General features: G+C 37.8%; 1 protein-coding gene across 3 annotated transcripts in view; it reads left to right on the forward strand.

The window, feature by feature from the left end:
• NDC1 (NDC1 transmembrane nucleoporin) overlaps positions 1 to 20,188 on the forward strand; it is a 53,842-nt gene that overhangs the window by 17,716 nt on the left and 15,938 nt on the right. For all 3 annotated transcript variants that reach the window (XM_064589118.1, XM_064589119.1, XM_045897658.3), the window contains exons 9-16: positions 711 to 803; positions 2,320 to 2,401; positions 4,492 to 4,647; positions 6,762 to 7,007; positions 7,111 to 7,226; positions 9,559 to 9,609; positions 11,328 to 11,391; positions 12,177 to 12,277. In XM_064589118.1, coding sequence (XP_064445188.1) covers positions 711 to 803; positions 2,320 to 2,401; positions 4,492 to 4,647; positions 6,762 to 7,007; positions 7,111 to 7,226; positions 9,559 to 9,609; positions 11,328 to 11,391; positions 12,177 to 12,277 — 909 coding nt within the window. The remainder of the gene's footprint in view (positions 1 to 710; positions 804 to 2,319; positions 2,402 to 4,491; positions 4,648 to 6,761; positions 7,008 to 7,110; positions 7,227 to 9,558; positions 9,610 to 11,327; positions 11,392 to 12,176; positions 12,278 to 20,188) is intronic.

The raw sequence follows: 20,188 nt of genomic DNA on the forward strand, positions 1-20,188 counted from the left end.
GTTTCGGTCTCTTTTCTGAGACTTCATTAGGGACGCATCATTTGTAACCATAATTTACTCTGTGTGTATGTGTGTGTGTGTCTGTGTCTATGTCTATAAGGAACAGTGTTAGTGTTCTTGATTTTTGGAAACTAAACTGAATGAACTGCTAGCGGAGCTTACTCTGCTTTATCTGTAGTGTCATTCTCTTCTGAAGGTTTCCATTTCTCTATTGAGCACATACTAAATGCCTGCATTTTAAATTAGCTTTATTTAAAAGCTATTTAAAAGCTATTGTTAAAACTACTATTAAGATATTTAATATAAGACAATAAAATATTTGTTCTTTGAGAGAAAGTTTTAAATTTTGTATTGAAATGATTTTAAATGAATGGGAATTCCATTGTCCTTATCATCCAGGTGTTTGTCTTAAAAAATGAGTGTTTCATATTACCATCTCTGTAGGTTTGTATCCTTCAGTGGCTTCAGAGAATATTTGTTTCTATTATTGGAAGCCAGAGATCTAATCACATTGGGAGAGTAACATCTTAGAAAGTAGTGTGTTTGGGTATATTTAATTTTAATGCAACCTATTATTAAAACATGGAAGATATTAATTTGGTTATATTGTCTCCTGTTGTAATAAATTCAATTAGTGTTAACTTACTGAATGTAATAAAGTCAAGAAAATAATTATCTTCATAGTCTTGATATTTGATTATATTTGATAGGCTCATCTGTTCCCTGTTCAGCCACCATTTTCAGAAGAGTCAGATGAATGCCTCCCGAAGGTTTTGAACAGCAGTCCTCCCCTCATCATAAAGGTATCTGAATTGTGCATTTTGTGTCTTTACACAGTCATCTCTAACTTGTCTTATGGAATGGACTTAATATTTAGTGTATTTAGATATATTTTTTGAGGGCCTAGAATATTCTAGTACCAGTATTGTAAAAAATCAACTACATGCTACATTGAATGCTGTTTACTTTTTCAGTTTTCATTCCAAGTGACTAAAATATAAGGATATAAGCTAATTTGTACAAGCCAAATTATATTTAGGATAGATATAAAAATATTTCCAAACATGAAATACCATGATATGCAACCATGTGCGTTAGCTTTTCACAAACTCCTCATGGTAGCAAAACAAAATGCTGTTTTTCATTTGTTTTTTGTTTTTGTTTTTTATCATTGAGTCAAGGTGTATTTTTACTCGTGTAATATTGTTGGTTGTTATCATCAAAGGTGGTGCTTGATAGGTGTACACATACAGTGAACTCTCTTAAAATAGAAAGAATGATAATGATCCCAAAATCAATTTTAATCAAAAGAGTTTAAAGAAGCTGTAGTAAGTTTACAAATGAAACTGAGAATAACTTGTTTTGATTTAAATTGTATTTTAAAATTTTAAAGTAGATCTACAATATGTGTGATCCTGTTAAGAGATCATAGTGCTTAAAAAAGAATTTGAAGAAAATGGAACCCAGAGTTTGGAATACACTCTAGAAAAGTTACAAACTAATAAGAAAATGAACCACTGAGGGTCTGATTATCTTTAAACATCTATTACGACTAATTTATTAGATAAACAAAAATATCAGGTACTCATTGGGATACTTAACATATCTGTATTCACTCGGTAGGTGTCAGTCACTGTTAGTTGCTTAAGGCATAATAATGAATTAGATGTGGCACAGCCTAATGGAAAAGGCAGATACACAAAATAATGAAAATTTATTGTGGCAAGTGCAGTGGGAACCAAAACACTTACTCTGCTTGGAACCAAAACAAGAAAGCTTCACAGAAGTGATGGTGTCTTGAATGATGAGTGAAGGGGTTTGCCAGGAAATAAAATGAAGATTTTCAGTAAAAAAGTACAACATACGTTGTGTGTCTGCTGTGTGCCAGGCACTGCCTTTGGATGTGGTAGCAAGTAAGACGCAGTCCCTGCCTCACAATTTAGTGGGTGGAACCAGATGAGACAAGTAAACAGGCAATTACAATAAATTATGTTAAGTGCCACGGTTGAGAGCTGTGTGAATATATGTTTGTGTGAGGGAAGCCTGGGAAGTTCCAGGAGGAAGTGATGTTTTAAGTTTCCCACCATAGATGTGGGAAAAGACACAGATCTGTAGCTGTAGCCGCCAGTGGGTGGGGCAGCCTACAGAGGGTAGAAGCAAGAAAGTTCCAGGACTCTAGAAAGTGGAAAAGTATTTACTTCATGAAAAATTTCAACTAATTTCCCTTACATATATAATGCTGAGCCCAATTCATAAATAAGCTTTTATGTAGAAGTTAAAAAAATTAAATAATGTGTATTTTTTTTTTTCCCCTTTTAGTATTTGGCCTTGCAGGACCTGATGTTGCTTTCTCAGTATTCTCCTTCACGAAGACAGGAAGTTTTTAGCCTTAGCCAACCAGGTATTGCTAAAAGTAACAGATATGGGCTTGTGTGTGCAGAAAGTGTTCCATTTAAAATTTTTGGTGAGAGAGATGTGTTTAATACAATATCACACAGCTGTGAGTCCATTAAATGAAGTATTGATTTAAATCTTATGCAAGTAAGTGTTTCCATTGCTGTGGTTAGAAGTTGTATTTCCAGAAAAGTATTTTTAAACTCTTATGTATTATCTTCTTCAGCATCCTCATTCCCTTAACCTGAAGAAATTATGAGGTAGGTTGACAGTTTAAGAGCAGAAGAGTATAGTTTAAGAATCCTCAAAGTTTTAATGCTACAAAGGGTCTTGAAAATCAGGTGGTCTAATCCCTAGATGGGGGATCTAAGTCTCAGAGAGATTAAGTGGCTTACATAAAGTTAATGTCAGAGATGGAGTAAGAAATTCTATCATTTGACTCCCAAATACAGAGCTCCCTCCTTCTGCCGTGCTACTTTGCCTCCCTTTAAAAAAGAGTAAAAGAGTACTAGATTTGATGGTGACCCCAGGATGCTCTTGGCAACTCCGAAACACTTCTCCGTTGTTACTTGTTACAAACTCCTTGTTACAACTATGCCAGTGCCCTGCCTTGTTCCTGGATGGAAAGCATCTCAGCCCAAGCACCAGTGAACAGGGAACCTAGATAGCTTTTCATCTCTGTAATCAGCTTTTCATTGTTTTGCATACTTGCCAATTCCCACATATAAAAGAAACCTTCTATAGTTAAATGTTACATGGAAATGAAATTCAGTTACATAAAATGATTGGAGCCACACTCTCCTTTTGGTATCATGAAAAATCCAGAGCTGATGCTGTGGAAAATTAACAAGTCTTTCCTATCAGAGTTAGGTTCACCAAGGGATTCTCTATAAGATAAATACTTTCACCAGATACTCCAGTAAACTGCAACAGGCTCACGTGTTCTCTGCCAGAGAACTTACGTTCTAGAGCATATTATTAAAATTCAACTCGACCATTACATAGTTCCTTAGTGGTCCTGAGTTACTAGCAGTACAAAACATTCTGGGGCCTATTGATGGAGATTTTGTTTGCTTGCCAGTTAAGTTATAGTCCTCTTGAGCTGTATGTAAATGGGGACAGTATTTAGGGAGGGATCTAAGTGAAGAGAGAAGGATTATTTGGTACCTAGGGTGGGGAAGCCAGTTTTCAGTGGACTCCTCAGCTATTCTCAGCATAGAAAGATTGATTGGTTGGTTGATTTCTACATGGCAGTTGTAGGCGATAAAGGTCTTAGAAAATGAAAAGATAATGAGAAGTAAGAGAATTTTTACAAGATTGTGGATCACAGTAGTTTAAGTTAAATAATAAAGAATGTAAATTCTCTATAAAGTGTGATTGTTATCAAATACTGTGTTATTCCTACAGATATAATAACAAATAGGAGCTATTATAAATGAAAATGTAAGGAAGCATAGTGGGGCAGACACAACAGTTTATAGGTCACTGGGGGTCATGGGTTGCATCTCATAAGACATGCTTGTATTCATTGTCTTAGTCTTTAGTCTGTTCAGTGGTGCTAAGGAAGTAACTTTGCTCTTTTTCACCCAACCCATGCTCTAGTGTTTGGCTTTATTTTAGCAGCCAATGTAAGAGGTTTTTTGTTTTGTTTTGTTTTGTTTTATGCTAAAATTGCAAGCTTTTACTCATAGACTTTTTGGAAAATTATTTTGTCCAAATATTTATTGAACTCCTGCTGTGTATTAGATGACAGGAGTATAAATAGTAGCTTAGCCAAGGAAAGTGGGCCCTGATGCAAAGTGTCATGTAACATTTTTTTTTTAAGATTTTATTTATTTGAGAAAGAGAGCCCATGAGTGGGGGGTGGGAGGAGAGGCAGAGTTCAGAGAAGCAGACCCCCTGCTGAGCAGGGAGCCCGATGCAGGGTTCCATCCCAGAACCCCAAGATCATGACCCGAGCCGAAGGCAGATGCCTAACCAACTGAGCCACCCGGGTGCCCCTGTCATGTAGGATTTCTTACTGAGTTTTCTCCTCACATTGAGAACGTGACTATAAGATTATGTAACATTTTAAAAGCTGGTATTTGGACCTCCTAGGTGGACATCCCCACAATTGGACAGCCATTTCAAGGGAGTGTTTGAATCTTTTAAACGATATGACTCAGAAACTGGTTCTCTACCAAGAAGCCGCTGCTACGAATGGGAGAATGGTGTCCTCATACTCCGTGGAACCCAAGAAATCGAATTCTCCAGGTAATTCATATATTATTGCAAGAAGGCAAAGTATGTACATTTTGTTTCCTAAGAAAGATGATGGTAGTTAATCTAAGGATATGTATATATGAGTGTGAGGGATGTATTTTTAGGGAAAATTGATCTAATACATGGAATATTGTACTGAACCAAGAAAAAGGCCTGGGTATCATTATAGATTGAAGAAATTAAGTCTGCCGTGCCGGTGGTGGCTCATCCTGTAGAAGCCTTCAGCTTCCTCAAGTGCAGAGCCAGGTGAAGCATTATAGGTCATACTGGGTGCTGTTCTCGTCGCAGTATCCCAGACAGATAGTTGCTGGACAGTGCCCAGAGGAGAGCACCTGCAGTGACTGAGCAATTTCACTGTGGGGGCATCACATTCATTGTTTTAAGAGAGCTTAATAGAATATTTGAAAGATGGAACCTGAGGGCAAGAAGTACAGTGGAGGGACCGAGGCTATTTGACCAAATTCCTTAAGTAGAAGAGGCCTAGGAATGTAAGACTAATGAAAGGTCTTAATGTCCACATGGCTTTTGGAGGCAGACCTTGAATGAAAATGAGCAAAACTGGCTGGGTGAGGACTGTGGTAAACTTGAGAGTGCGGGCTTCACCCGAAGGGGAAGCCGTGGGTTAGCTTCAGTCCATAGGTTATAAGAATTTAGAGCTGGTGTGCCGCAGCCCCCCTGCCCCCCATTAAGTGAAGCCTGAAAGCCAAAAATATTGTGGGTGAAATGTTCCACTTTTTTAAATGTTGGCAATTAATCTTGATATTTAAAAAAAATCCTATATGGGTCACAGCAAGCATCATTACTTTGGAGGGGCCATAGACCAAAAACAGAGATTACAAATGAAAAATGATTTAGGTAAGACCATGAATGTCAGATTGTAAAGGATTCTAGAGTGTTTCAGTTCTCAACATTCGGATTAGCATTTATTTTACTCAACAAATGTTTACTGAATGCTTACTATATACCAAGCAGTGTGCTAGAGGCCAGAGATTCAAAGATGAAAATACACTCTTGGAAGTGACTTCTGGTGGAAGGCACATAAATAATGACAGGACAGTGTAACTGCTAAAAGGAAGTCTGTCACAAAGGAGTCTGAATGGGTAGGATGATGGTTGATAATGGAAGGAGGCCTTGTATGTCCAGGTAGGAGTTTGCATTTTGTAGGGAGAGGGGTGCCATTAGAGGATTTTAAATAGGCTAGTTATATCACATTAGCATGTTAGATCATTTTAACCCTGGGTTGGGGGGGGGTGGTGTCATGGGTCTGACCAAATAGGAATTATTCATTACTTTAAATTGCTGTCACATCCCATTGCTCAGTCAAAATTTGTTTCTAATTTTGCAAAACTTAAAAAACCTCAGTCTTAATTTTTAAATCGATTCTTCAAATATTTCCAAAGTCTGGCACTTTAAATGTTTGATGTTTTATGGCAGTTTTATTAAGACGATAGAATAGAATACTAATGTAATTTATTTGTCTTTGTGCCTTGTACTGAAGTGGCTGGAAAAATATTCCTTTGTTTTATACAACAGAATCTATAAATTGGTGGTTATAAGATAATTGTCGAAGAAGGTATTTACGGATCATATTTGTAGATGGATCTGGGCAGATTCATCTCTGGTGTGACTTCCGTTAACTTGAAAAAATTCTGTGGAAAATGGATAAATGTGCACCCTTTATCAGTACTCTTTCACAGTACAGGTTTGTTTTAGTCAAGTAACAGCTGCGGTAGGACCTTGCGGTAACACTGGGCATATTCCAGTGCAATAATTGAAGTTGTTGTCGTTTGAAAATAAAATATAAATTGGTAGGTTCGTTCAACTCGGCTTAGATTTAGAGAAACTGACCTTGAAGGTGAAGGTATTCTCGTGGGGGCGGGGTGGGGGGGTTGGAGAAAACAAGAGAGGCTGCACCAGTCTGACGGAAGAGGATGTAGAACGCTCCACGAGTGGTCACTGAGCTGCAGTAGTAAAAGCTGGATGTTGAGAATGTGAACCCAAAGGAACCAAGCTCCTGAGCCTTGGGTAAATGCATGAAACCAAAACCTGAGATGTGTACAGTTTGTTCAGGTTGCCTCTTCAGCACTGGATCTGTTCTTTTACAGAAGAAACTACTTTTCAGACCCCGAAATCTAGCCAGCTACCTCGGTCTTCAGTGCCACCATTAGTTAAGACATCACTGTTTTCCTCCAAATTATCTACGCCTGATGTTGGAAGTCCCCTCAGAAGCCCGTTTGGCTCTAGTGTAGTGAATCGGATGGCTGGAATTTTTGATGTAAATACCTGCTATGGGTCCCCTCAAAGTTCTCAGCTAATAAGAAGAGGGCCAAGATTGTGGACTTCTGCTTCTGGTAAGGGGACTGTTTTCTAAAATTTGAAATGTCATAGTTACAGAGACTTAGATATCCTGAGTTTTCACCTTCATGGTTTTTTGTTTTCTGTTTTTTTATTTAGATCAGCAAATGACTGAATTTTCTAATCCTTCTCCATCTACCTCTGTTAGTGCTGAGGGTAAGACAGCGAGACAACCCAGTATGATTTATTCATGGATTCAGAATAAACGTGAACAGGTAGGATGATATGGTTATAGGATTTATATTCGCATGTATCATTGAGAGTATTAAGGATGCCACATGAGTAAGCCATCAGGGATAAATAAAAACTTTTTTTTTTTTGATGCTTCATGTATTAAGTTGACTCATATGAAATTGCCAGTATTTGACTGGTTTTGAGTTATGTAAATTGCAATTTCCTATGACTTCATCTAATGTGAAGCCTTTGATCTGTGAATTCTTTCATTTAAGAAATACTTACTGAGTTCTTTATATATGCAGAGTGTGGTTTTAGGCACTGGGAAAACAGCAAACAAAAGCCTCTGACCATTTGTTTACATTCCAGTGAAGGGAAATAGATGAACAAGCAAATGTATTAAACTATATCTCTTTCAATATAACAAAAATCTATTAATTGTAGGACTTATTTTGTGTACTGTTAAGGAAAAAAGTTGCCAGTTAAACCATGACATGCTATTGATTATAAGATGCATCCCAATATGTTATATTCAAAATACGAACAATATGTGTTTTAAAAGGGAAGAAATTTGATGTCTTAAGTGCTATAGAGAAAAATAGAGCAGGTAAGAGAGGTCTCATGGGTAAGGCAACACTTGATTAGAGACCTGAAGGGAACGCAGGGAACAGCAAAATGCAAAGGTCTTCAGGTGGGAGTGAACTTGGTTTGGGTGAAGGATAGCGTGGACACTGTAGGTGGTGGGGAAGTCAGAGAGGTAGCAGGCACCAAGAGCTCATCAGGCACATTAGCTATTGTGAAGACTCACATTTTCTCTGAGTGAGACAGAAAGCCATAGGATGGTTTTGTCCGTGAGAATGACATGATGTAACCTTACATTTTGAAAGTGCTGCTTTAGCTGTCGTGTTGAGATGAGATTCTCGGAGGGCAGGAGTAGGAGCAGAGAGACAGTTGTAAAGCTGTTGAGGTAATCTAAGTAAGAGATGATGGTATCTGTCACCAGAGTGGTTGTGGTGGAGACTGTAAGATGTGATCAAGGTCTGGATATATTTTGAAAGCAGGTGTAATAGGATTGGCTTATGGTCTGGTTGTGATGTAAAAGAGAGAGTCAATGTTGACTTTCAAGTTTTTGGCCTGAGAATCTTCTGAAATAATATAGTTGCAATTAGCTGATGATTCTGGAAGAGGAGATTTGATAGAGGTGAGGTAGGGAAATCCTGAGTTCGGTTTATGTCCATTTTGAGATATTTATTAGACAACCAATTGAAAATAAGGAGTAAGAACTGAGACATAGATCCAGAGTGTAGGGAAAAGTTCTGGGTTAGAAATGGGAATTTGGAAGTCATCAGCATACAGACAGTATTTAAAGCCATGAGACTCCATGAAAACTCTTCGGGATTGGATACAGAAGAAGAAAGATGCAAGAACGGGACCCTCCAGGGACTACAGGTCTGGGAGATGAGGGGGAATGGCAGAAGGGACCAAGTGACTGTGGTGTGAGAAGAGAACAGAGAGGAGGAGAAGTGAGTGGCCACATTCTGCTAATAGGTAGCCTGAGAGCTGCACTAGGAAGAACTGTTGTGCTGGGAATGTGGAGGTCGTTGAGTCCTTGATGAGCTTCTGGGTGGAGCAGCTGGGATGAATGCCGATTGGATGGGGCCAGGAGAGATTGGGGAGGAATGGGAGGCCACACGGAGAGCTGGATCTTTCAAGGAGTTTTGCTGTAAGGGGTGCAGAGAAATGGGGTAATTAATAGCTGGAGGGAGTTGAGGGGTCAAAGAAGGGTTTTATTTTTTAAGATGGGAGTTCTGACAACATCTTTGCTGATGGAATGATTGATTAATAGAGACTGTGGGCATTTTACAAACTTTGGGATCCCATTTGCCCTACATGCCATAAGTCCTGCCATATCATGAATTTTTTCAAGTCAGTTGGGGTATGTAGCTTTCAGCTTAATACTAAGAAAATTGTTTCCCATGGAAATGTCAACTAGTAGAAAACCATTTCATCTCTTAAGATTTTTTTTTTTGTAAGGGAAACACACTCTTTTGGTATTAAGAGGCTAAAGGGCAAGACAGTTGTAGAGAATTGAATAAGAAAATATCACTGGAACCACTTTGAATTCCTTTTATCATAGGGCTCTAATTTGGGGGTTAGCATGTGTACATGGAAATGCAGTTTAGGTTAGACGACCCATCTTGGTTATCTAATTTATAGTACAAAGGTATTTACTTGTGTAGTTTACGGCAAATATTGTTCTTTTTCTGTAAGATGTGAAGTGTTTCACAGCAAGAACCTGGGAATGTGTTAACATTATATTTGAATAGAATTGAGAGCTGTAAATGTGTTCATTCTTCCTTTTCTCCAACTCAGGTTAAGAATTTCTTATCAAAACGGGTGCTGATAATGTATTTTTTCAGTAAGGTAAGAATATATAGTTAAAGTGTTGGGAATGGTGGGGAGAGGAAATGAAATAAGAAATGAAGTACCAGGTTGGATTTGACTTCTAAATACTAAGTTCGATCCTAGCAAGCCAGACAGCTTTGTAGAGTGCTTCAGCAAACCTCCGTGTGAGGAAGAGCTGCCCTAGCACTCAGCTCATCTCAGTGACTTCCTAAGGCTTGACTCCAGTTGACCTCCTGAGTCTCCTGGCTGCAAGCAGCTTTGTGCTTCCTGCAAAATAATCAAATCCATGGCGGTCCTTCACGGCTCACTATCTTGCTATAATCTTTGTGGCCAGTTTGGTGTTCAGAAGAGAGATGACTGGATTAGGTTGCAGACGTTAAGCTTGTGTGGGACAAAAAGTTGTAATTCAGGCCACAAACTGAATGACTTTCCAGCTTGTGTGTCAGCTGCTTCAGCTGCCATAGGAGAGTAACTCTGAATTGCAGAAGCTAAAAAGCTTTCCTTTTTCACTCACTACAGCTGTTGTATGTTAATCCTTTGATGAGCAAAACCTTTGCCCATATGTAGGGGAAAGAATTTTTGTTTTGTTTTATTTTAATCTAACTTCTTTAGTTCTGAAGATCTTACAGTATTAGCTAATATTGTACTCCAAGTGCATTGGCATGCATCATTCATTTTTATTCTGTGGGGAGAGATCTGAGTAAGAGTAACTGATAGAACGTAGGTACACAGAACAAAGAATCGTTTCAAGAGTTTGAAACTGTTTTCTCACTTTGGTGGCAGGGAAGATCCACCCACCTAGCAATGACCTTTACCCAAAAGAATCTACCTCAGGCTCTCCATTAGAGCTTTGGGACAACTATCAGCCCCCTGAGGAAGGTGTCTTGTCTTTTCCACCAAAAGGAAGAGGGGTTGGCCGAAGTTTTACTTCAGAGGATGGGAAGAAAATTCACCCTTGTGTCTTATGCACGCCATATTCTTTCCTCTTTAAGTTCCCTCATTTAATTCTAACAGCATTCCTGTGAGATGTCTCTCTGTCCTCATTTTACAGATAAGGAAGCTTGAGGCTCAGAGGGGTCAAGTAACTAGCCTAAGGGCCCATAGCCAGTAAGTGGCAGAGCACATGCTCAACAAATCCGCTTTTTCCGTGGAAGTGAACGGCTGACTTTGATTCTAGTTTTGCAGGTGGATCTATTTTATAATAAGGAGTTGTAGACACTGTTGTTTGGGGTTGAGAAATGTAACATGCTGATGTACTTAATAGGCTTCATTGGGTACATCACAAAGTCAGCGTTTGTTTAAATGGGCCAATTGTTGCTCCTTACTCTTTGACCTTGCTATATTAAAGAAGGTTGGGTGGTATTTCTTTGGAGGGGGCTGAGAGTAGACCGTTTTAAGAGAGGTAATATGTATTTAGGCAATTCTGAGGTTTAAAAAAAAAAGCATTGTAACCATTCTCAAGTGATCTCTGTACTAATCTGAGGTCGGTTGAGTGTGTGTAACTATTTTAAATGAGAAACTGAGACACAGAGATTTAGAGATTGTGCAAGGGTCACATAGTAAGTTGGTGGCAGAATGCTTTACTGCAGTTAAATCATATTGTATAAGAATTTCAGATTTTAATTCTTGAGAGGCAGCTGTGAATTTTTTATTGTTACAGGCTACCTAGTTGATTAGATGAAATAACAGAGTTAATGCCCAGGGGAACTTACTTAAATGTTTCTGTTGTATTGTAGCACCCAGAGGCTTCTATTCAGGCTGTTTTTTCAGATGCCCAAATGCATATTTGGGCATTAGAAGGTAAGCATTCGCAGTGAACTACAACTCTGATTTTAATTATTGGTTAAATACTGAAGTATCTCCAAAAAAAAAAAATACTGAAGTATATCCATGAAAGGTCAGTTCTGGACCTTGACCTCAATCTTTGAATTTTTAGATACATCTTTATATCTTTGTTTTATATAGATCATTTTTCTTAGATATTTAAGTGTACTTTAATTTGGGCAGAAATTATCCTTGCATTTAAGCAGAGAAACTGAGTCTGGGATTCTTGCCTGTCTTTTCTACTTCAAAAAACTGCAGTTAATAGATTGTTTTCAATTGTCAACTTATATTGACATAACATTTTTAACATTTTAATGTATTTAACTTAGCTTGAATATGAATACTTAGTTGTTAAATAACTGTTTTTTTAATCTCCTAGATCCTGCCTTCTCAGTGCTTAAAATGATACTTTCTCAGAGAGCCCTTTCCTGACCCCCTATGAAAAGTATCCTCACAGCTGTCACTCTGTTCCCTTATTCTGCTTTTTCTTTCTGCCACTCATCACTACCAAACACAGTATTATTTAAAAATTTTTTTTCCTACTAGAATGCAGACTGTCATCTTATTCATGACCCCATGTAGTTGAGCACCTTTTCAGTGCCTGTTCCAATGTTTTGCCCATTTTTCTATTGTACTACCCCCTCCTCTGTTTTAAGTTCTTTATATATTCAGGATATTAATCCTTTCTCAGCAGATGTATTGCAAATAGATTTGCCTAATTTGGATTTCCGTTTAATTTGGTTTTTTCTTTTCCTCTTGAGGTCTGTCTCACTTAGTAGCAGCATCATTTACTGAAGATAGATTTGGAGTTGTCCAGACTACACTACCAGCTATTCTTAATACCTTGTTGACGCTGCAAGAGGTAGGCACTATTTGGATTTGGTAGAGGTCGTGTCTTTCCCTCCCTCCCAGGTTTTTCAGTTTATTTCTTATAGATCACATTTATTGAGTGACAAAGCATATGTTAGAAGTTAAATATGGTACTGTTCTCACCCTTGGGAAATTATAGTCTAAGAGAGACCAGGAAGAGAAACTGCTGATTCCTTTGTAAATAATAATTTTATAGAAAAAAGTTACTAAACCTCTGGTATTAATCAGATTATTTAGGATATTAGGATTCTGTTTAGTGATGTAAATTTGGATCCTTACACAACTTGTAGTTACTAAAAGTGACCTGTAGTTAAGTTATCCATGCAGATAAATGTTACCTATTGGCCAGAGGCTCAAGAAGATAGAGCTGAGCCTAGTGGATCCCTGCTCCCAGACTGGGTGCACAGTTTTAAAGTAGCAGGTCTTTTTAGTCCTAGATGTAAAGACAGAAAAATAAAACCTGTTTCTTGCCTTTGAATAGGCTGCCTTTCCTGACTTCATGTTGGGTGCCGTGTCACTGTAGCTGTAAGTCAGATGAGAGATAGGAACACTGGGTGCCAGAAGCATCTCAAGGTGGGAGCTGGGCTGCGCAGTAGGTTTTCCGGAGGAATGGTGTTGAAGTAGGTTTAAAGGAGGACAGTTGGCATATCCTTGAGCCTTAGGAAGCAGTGTAAGACTGAAAAGAAAACATGTTTCGCCGTTCCTTTCTTCAACTCTCAATTTATTTTACCTCTTAGAAAGTCTTACCCATCAAAGCCAGTGATTTTTGTTTTTCCCCCTTTGAATTCTTTCTGTGCTCACTTTCTCATGTATGTTTTTTAAGACTTGTGTGTACACGTGAATAGTTTTATTATTTGTACTCTTATCCCAGCTACCTTTCTCTAAAGAAAGAATTTCCAAAAAAAAAAAAAAAAAGAAAGAATTTCCTAGTATTTTGCACACCATCTAACAGTCGCCTTGCCTAAGCACACAGTAGGGTTCCCAGGACTTGAGCATATCTTCAACACTCATAGCATAGTTTGTTTTTCATCACCCTGGCAGTGTAGTTTACAATAAAATAATAACAGGACAGTACTTTGTAGTCTGTGGAGCGATTTCTTCTCTTGTTTTGTTTTTTTCAATTAGGAAGACTTATTTTTAAATTCTCTAAATACCAAACTTCTGTTTTGTTTTTTTTTATTTTATTGAACTTTTTAAATTCAAGTATAATTAGCATACAGTGTTATTATAAGTTTAAGGTTTACAATATAATGATCCAAGAGTTCTATACATTGCTCAGTGCTCATACAATACGTGTACTCTTAATTCCCTTCATCTATTTCATCCATCCCCCACCAACCTCCCTCTGGCAACCACCAGTTTGTTCTCCATAGTTAAGAGTCTGTTGTTCTTTTTTTTTTTTTTTAAAGATTTTATTTATTTATTTGAGAGAGAGAATGAGAGAGAGAGAGCACATGAGAGGGGAGAGGGTCAGAGGGAGAAGCAGACCCCCTGCTAAGCAAGGAACCCGATATGGGACTCGATCCCGGGACTCCAGGATCATGACCTGAGCTGAAGGCAGTCGCTTAACCAACTGAGCCACCCAGGCGCCCATCTTTTTTCTTTTTTTTTTTAAGATTTTATTTATTAGAGAAAGAGAGCACGAGCAGGGGGGAGGGGCAGAGGGAGAGGGAGAAACAGACTCCCCATGGAGCGGGGAGCCTGACACAGGGCTTGATCCCAGGACCTGAGCTGAAGGCAGATGCTTAACCAACTGAGCCACCCAGGCACCCCTTGTTTGTTTTGTTTCTTAACTCTAACCTCACTCCTGTCAGAATGGCTAAAATCAAAAACACAAGAAGTAACAAGTGTTAGCGAGAATGTGGAGAAAAAGGAACCCTCGTGCACTGTTGGTGGGAATGCAAACTGGTGCAGCCACTGTGGAAAACCATATGGAGGTTCCTCAAAACATTAAAAACAGAATTACCGTATGATCCAGTAATTCCACTACTGGGTGTTCACTCAAAGAAAATGAAAACACTAATTTGGAAAGATATATGCACCCCTATGTTTATTGTAGCATTATTTACAACAGCCAAGATATGGAAGCAACCCAAGTGTCCGTCCATAGATGAACAGATAAAAAAAGATGTGGGGACACAGACACACACGCACACACTGGAATATCACTCAGCCATAAAAAAGAATGAGATCTTGTCATTTGCAACAACATGGCTAGATCTAGAGAGTATTATGCTAAGTGAAATGTCAGTCAGAGAAAGATAAATGCTATACGATTTCACTCATACCTTTTTTTTTTTGATCGTCATAGCTATTTTGTGAAGGAAGTAGGATAGAGCTATTTAGGTCTATTTTACAGATGAGGGAGGCTTGGGAGTGTGGTGACTTACCTCAAGTCTCACACACAAGTCTCGTAGGTGGCAGAGCTGGGACTTGAGCCTGAGCTATTTGCAGGGCATTAGCAGTATAGAACTGTGGATTTGAAGGCTCAGAGACCCTTGACCAATATTCTTTTATAAGTCACAGTTCATTCTTTGTTCCTCTAGACCCCTGTGCTGCTCTACCCAACGTTTGTATAGTACTCCAAAAGAAAGGATTTTTCTTTAAATTTTTAACAACTCCATAAGGTTAGAATAAGGCCTATTGTACAGGATTGTGTCTCTCTCAAAAAGTCTGTATCTGTTGGTATGACTTACTCAGGATCATGCTCAGTAAATGGTCGAGGCAGATTTAAAAACTAGGCTTTCAGACCCCAGGCCTCTGTGAGGGCTTGGAGGGGTGTGCATTTCTTAACCTCCTTTCGTGAGATAGAATGGCAATATGTCAGAAGGACCAAAGTCTGAGAGCTAGAGTCAGTTCTACCTGTTTATAAATCCTAGCTCCTACTACTTCCTAGCTGTGCAACCTTGGAAATACGTTTATCATATTTCATTGAATCTAGGATATCATTAATTAGAAGATACATCTCCAATTCAGAAATTATAAAATGGAGGGGAAGTGTTTTATATAACCAATAAATATAGTAATCTCTAAACATCAGCATCTGTATCTGGAAAATGGAGGGAGTGATAACAGTACTTATCTCATAGGGATGTGAATTCTGAATGAGATCATCTCTGTAAAGCATTCAAGGTACCTGTCCCATATTAAGTGCCCAGCAGATGTAAGCTTGTATTACTTTGTTACTATTACCATGTTGTATGACAGTGTTCTTACAGTGTACAGGAGAAAAGGTCTTTCAAGACTTAAAAAAAGTATTGCTATCAATACTGTAAGCAAACTTGAGCACTGGGTGTTGTATGTAAGCGATGAACCACTGAATTCTACTCCAGAAACCAATATTGCACTGTATGTTAACTAACAAATTTAAATTTAAATAAAAAAATAGTGTAAGCGAGCATTCCAAGAGACACAGGTCCAGCCTCCAGTACTTTCTTAGAGACCAAGGGTAATTTATTAAATGTCTTTCAGATCAGTGTCTTCATCTTTAAAATATAGTACCTTGCAGGGTTATTATGAGGGTTAGAGAAAATCTGTAAAAAGCCTAGAGTGGTGTCAACTGCCTGGCAATTATCAGACAGTTACCATGTGCTAAGATACAGAATAAAAAAAGACAGACCTGGTTCCTAAAAGACAGGAAATTTTTAACAGATATAAAACAGATTATTGACGAATACAAATAGTTAACTACAATTGTAATAAGTACCACAATGTACAGAAATGCAGGTCAGGTATGCAATAAATAGCAGGTACTATTATTATAAAAACATCCCATTAAATGGTTGTGATGTTAGCATGGTGGCTTTGTTAGCAAATTATTTTATTATTTAAGTGAGATAACATACATAAAGCAGTTAACTCAGTTTCTGCCACATGTTAACCACAATCAGTAAATTTAGCTATCAGCATCATCATCTATTATTTTTATTACTTTGTAGCTGTGGTTCTCGCCAGGGGCGATTTTGCTCCCCAGGAGACTTTGGGCAATGCATGGAGACATTGTGACTGGCACAGAGAGAGGGTAGGGCTATTGGCATCTGTTGGGTGGAGACCTCAGATGCTGCTAAATGGCCCGTAATGTGCAGGGCAGCCGCCACAACAGAGAATCACCCAGTCAAAAATGTTAGTGGTACTGAGATTGAGAAACTCTGCTCTGTAGTCATGATTTCCATTAAGAAATTCCCTAACAAAGCTGTTATCCTTACCATTTGTTTGGGATTCTGGCTTTAGTGGAATAACCTTTATTTAACTAGGTTATAAGTAGGATCCTTGAGACCAGGGACTTTGAAGTCTCTGCACAGTGGACATTTGTTAATGACACTGATAGATAAATACTCACAGGAGAGCAACTGGGGTTTTCTCTTCATTTGGGTTTTGCGCATATACTACTGCATATAAATCCAAATGGGCCCAAAGTGCCTATTTTCATAGGATAGCTGTTCTTTAGGCTTCTATAAGGGATTTTTAACTTCTCCTGAAGAGTATATTGTTCAATGGTATACTGTACTCACCACTTACCCATTTCATTGTTTGGGATAATTCTTTTTTTTTTTTTTTTAAGATTTTATTTATTTATTTGACAGAGAGAGAGACAGCGAGAGCAGGAACACAAGCAGGGGGAGTGGGAGAGGGAGAAGCAGGCTTCCTGCCGAGCAGGGAGCGGGGCTCCATCCCAGGACCCTGGGATCATGACCTGAGCCGAAGGCAGACGCTTAACGACTGAGCCACCCAGGCGCCCTGTTTGGGATAATTCTTAACTAGATATTTGAGATCATATAATCTGAGTCTTCAGGCCAGGAACATGTGTAGTGCATAAAATGAGTGCTCAAAGATACTTGTTTAATCTCACAGCTAATTAAGTACTTCAGTTCTGACCATGGGGCACATCATTAAATATTATAAACTGGCCTTCCATAGATTTAAGTTATTCATGTACGACTTTCATAGTTTTTGCTGTAACTGTTTATTACCATATATTATTGTCATAATATTAGTCATATGCCACCTGAACTATTATTTTCTTAGTATTTTAAGTCATTCATTTTTAACTTAAATTTATTTAAAAGGAATTTTTTTTTTTTTTTAAGATTTTTTGTTTATTTGAGAGAAAGAGAGAGAGACAGAGAAACAGCATGAGAGGGGAGAGGGTCAGAGGGAGAAGCAGGCTCCCTGCTGAGCTGGGAGCCCGATGTGGGACTCGATCCCGGGACTCCAGGATCATGACCTGAGCCGAAGGCAGTCGCTTAACCAACTGAGCCACCCAGGCGCCCCTTAAAAGGAAATTTTATATCACTTTTGTAAAAGGAAAACTAGCTTGAGTTGCTACAAATAAAATATAGGTGTACAGTTCCTTATCTCAAACCCTAGGATATATCTCAAAATTCAGATCTTTTTAGATTTTAAGAATATAACATTGTATATGTATCATATATTACATAATACTCCTATTGGAATCTGAGGTAGAATCCCCTTTATCAGATACATTAATACTTTTCTCCAGTGAAATATCTGAGTATTCATATTTAGTGAAATAAAGACTGTGAATAGCCTGTGTCAGCTCAGGTCAGGCTTTACTGCCAGATGAAGTCAGGTCAGCTTTTGCCACCAACAGTTACAAAAGTTTTTGTTTTCAGGGCTTTTCTGGATTTTAGTCTTAAGGATAAGACAATTAAAATGAGAAAAGACAATAATTGAAATCTCTAGCTAGTAGATACTGTTTTTTGCTGAAGTCCCTGAACCTGAAACCTGTTTATCCTTTGTCATAAAAGGAGATTAGTGAGGATGAAAGATGTGTTGTGGACATATTAGCTCCAAACTCAAGACTTTTCCTTCCTCATTTAACTCTACATCCTTAGGGTCTGTTGTTCCTTACTTATTTTTTGCATTTCTTTTTTGAGCTGTTCCCACTATTTGTAGGAGCTGATATTTTATGACTTATTCTTAGAGGTCTTTTGAAGAACAAAGAAGAAACAGTTCAGTAAAATTCATTCTTTTGCATTTACCCTTAGGACCCTTTTAAAATCTAAGATGTATTTTGGAATCTTAGTGATTTTCCATTTCCAGTATCTTGGAACAGTTTGCTGTTTGATCATCCTAGGAATTATTTCATCATTACTCATCAGTTACTCCCAATTGTGGTAAAAAGACCAATGAGAAAATAGGAGAATGATGGAATCACGTAGTATCACGTCATCTTTCAAGAAAAGGCCTATAAGCAATTTGGACACACATTTTTATAGTCTTTTTTTTTTAATTTTTTATTGTTATGTTAATCACTTTTTTTTTAAGCTTTCATTGAGTACGGTTGCTAATTCAGAATTTTAAAATTTTTTATTCACACTGGTAATGGGAAGAAAATTGCCAGTATGTTCAATAATTATTTAGATAAATCAGAACATGAATGCAAATAGATAGCACTCTAGACAGCTCTGTCAAATCAAAATATAATGCAATGTACTTATGTAACCTTACATTTTCTAGGAGTTACATTAAAAAAATACAGGTGAGGTTAGTTTTAATGATATATTTTATTTAACTCAGTAAATCTACAATATTATAATTTTATCATGTAATCAATACAACAACTACTAATGAGATATTCTACGTATTTTTTAACACTAAGTCTTCAAGGTCTGATACGTATTTTCCACTTACAGCATATCTCAGTTGAGAGCTGCCACATTTTAAGTGCTTAGTAGCTACATGTATCTCAGTGGTCACCATATTGGGTAGCACTGCTCTAGATTTTACTGGTGATCATGTAAGAGGAATTTCAGACTGTGAATCTTCAGATGACAATATTCTAGGTATATTTTCTCAAACTCAAGAATAAATGACAGAACAATGTATTTTTAAGGAGAAAAAGGAAATATATGTGATATTCTCATCCAGTAAGTCATTCAGGAGGAAAGACTTGTCTCACAATATTTTATAGTAAGAACCTGTGAATCATCCCATTTGGTCAAAAGTACATGTGACAGTATTCTTTCATTTTCTATGATATTTTGCACCAAAATTTACTTTATATGGCTCATAAGTCGATAAGTGCTGAAGGTATACAAAGGTGTATACAAAGGTAATCGGAAGGAAGTAGATGATGTTGAAATGAAAAAACTCACTGGATTGGTCATTCGAATTTTTCTTTATAAACCTAAGAATGAAAATGTTTTCCAGTTACAGTGCAAGGAAAATGGCTAGTCTCTCTTCAACAAAATTATGAGCTGTCAAAAATTTTTTAAAATACTGCATTTTGATGGTATCATTCTTTTGTAGATTTTTTGTAAGATGACTTTAAACTATAAAAAGGGTCTATTGGACCCAGGTGGTAAATGATGATGACTATTTTTCCTTGTCTGATGAGGGTTAGTCAGAAAGTTTGCAAGAAAATTGAAAAGGGGGCGCCTGGGTGGCTCAGTTGATTAAGCGACTGCCTTCGGCTCAGGTCATGATCCTGGAGTCCCGGGATCGAGTCCCGCATCGGGCTCCCTGCTCAGCGGGGTGTCTGCTTTTCCCTCTGACCCTCCTCCCTCTCATGCTCTCTGTCTCTCATTCTCTCTCTGTCAAATAAATAAATAAAATCTTAAAAAAAAAAAAATTGAAAAGGAGGTAACTTTATCCCTTATGATTCAGTGTTATCTAATGTTGCTTAAGTTTGTCACTGAATACCACCTCCCATACCACGTAAAATTATCTCAAATATGTCCCAGTCTTAGGAAACACTCTTATAAGTTACTGTTGAAAGAATAAACAATTGGACTTGAACTTGTCATGGCAAACTGAACACACGCATTAAATCTTGTTCCTTCCCCCAAACTCTGCTAAACTATAGTAAAAAGACTTTTAAAAAGACATAAATCCATAAACAGGAGAGGAGACAACAGCAACAGAGTTTTCAGAGCTGGAG

Source organism: Mirounga angustirostris, unplaced genomic scaffold, assembly GCF_029215605.1.
Source record: "Mirounga angustirostris isolate CCGP_5_RB_7025 unplaced genomic scaffold, mMirAng1.0.hap1 SCAF_4, whole genome shotgun sequence".
Taxonomy (NCBI): Eukaryota; Metazoa; Chordata; class Mammalia; order Carnivora; family Phocidae; genus Mirounga; species Mirounga angustirostris.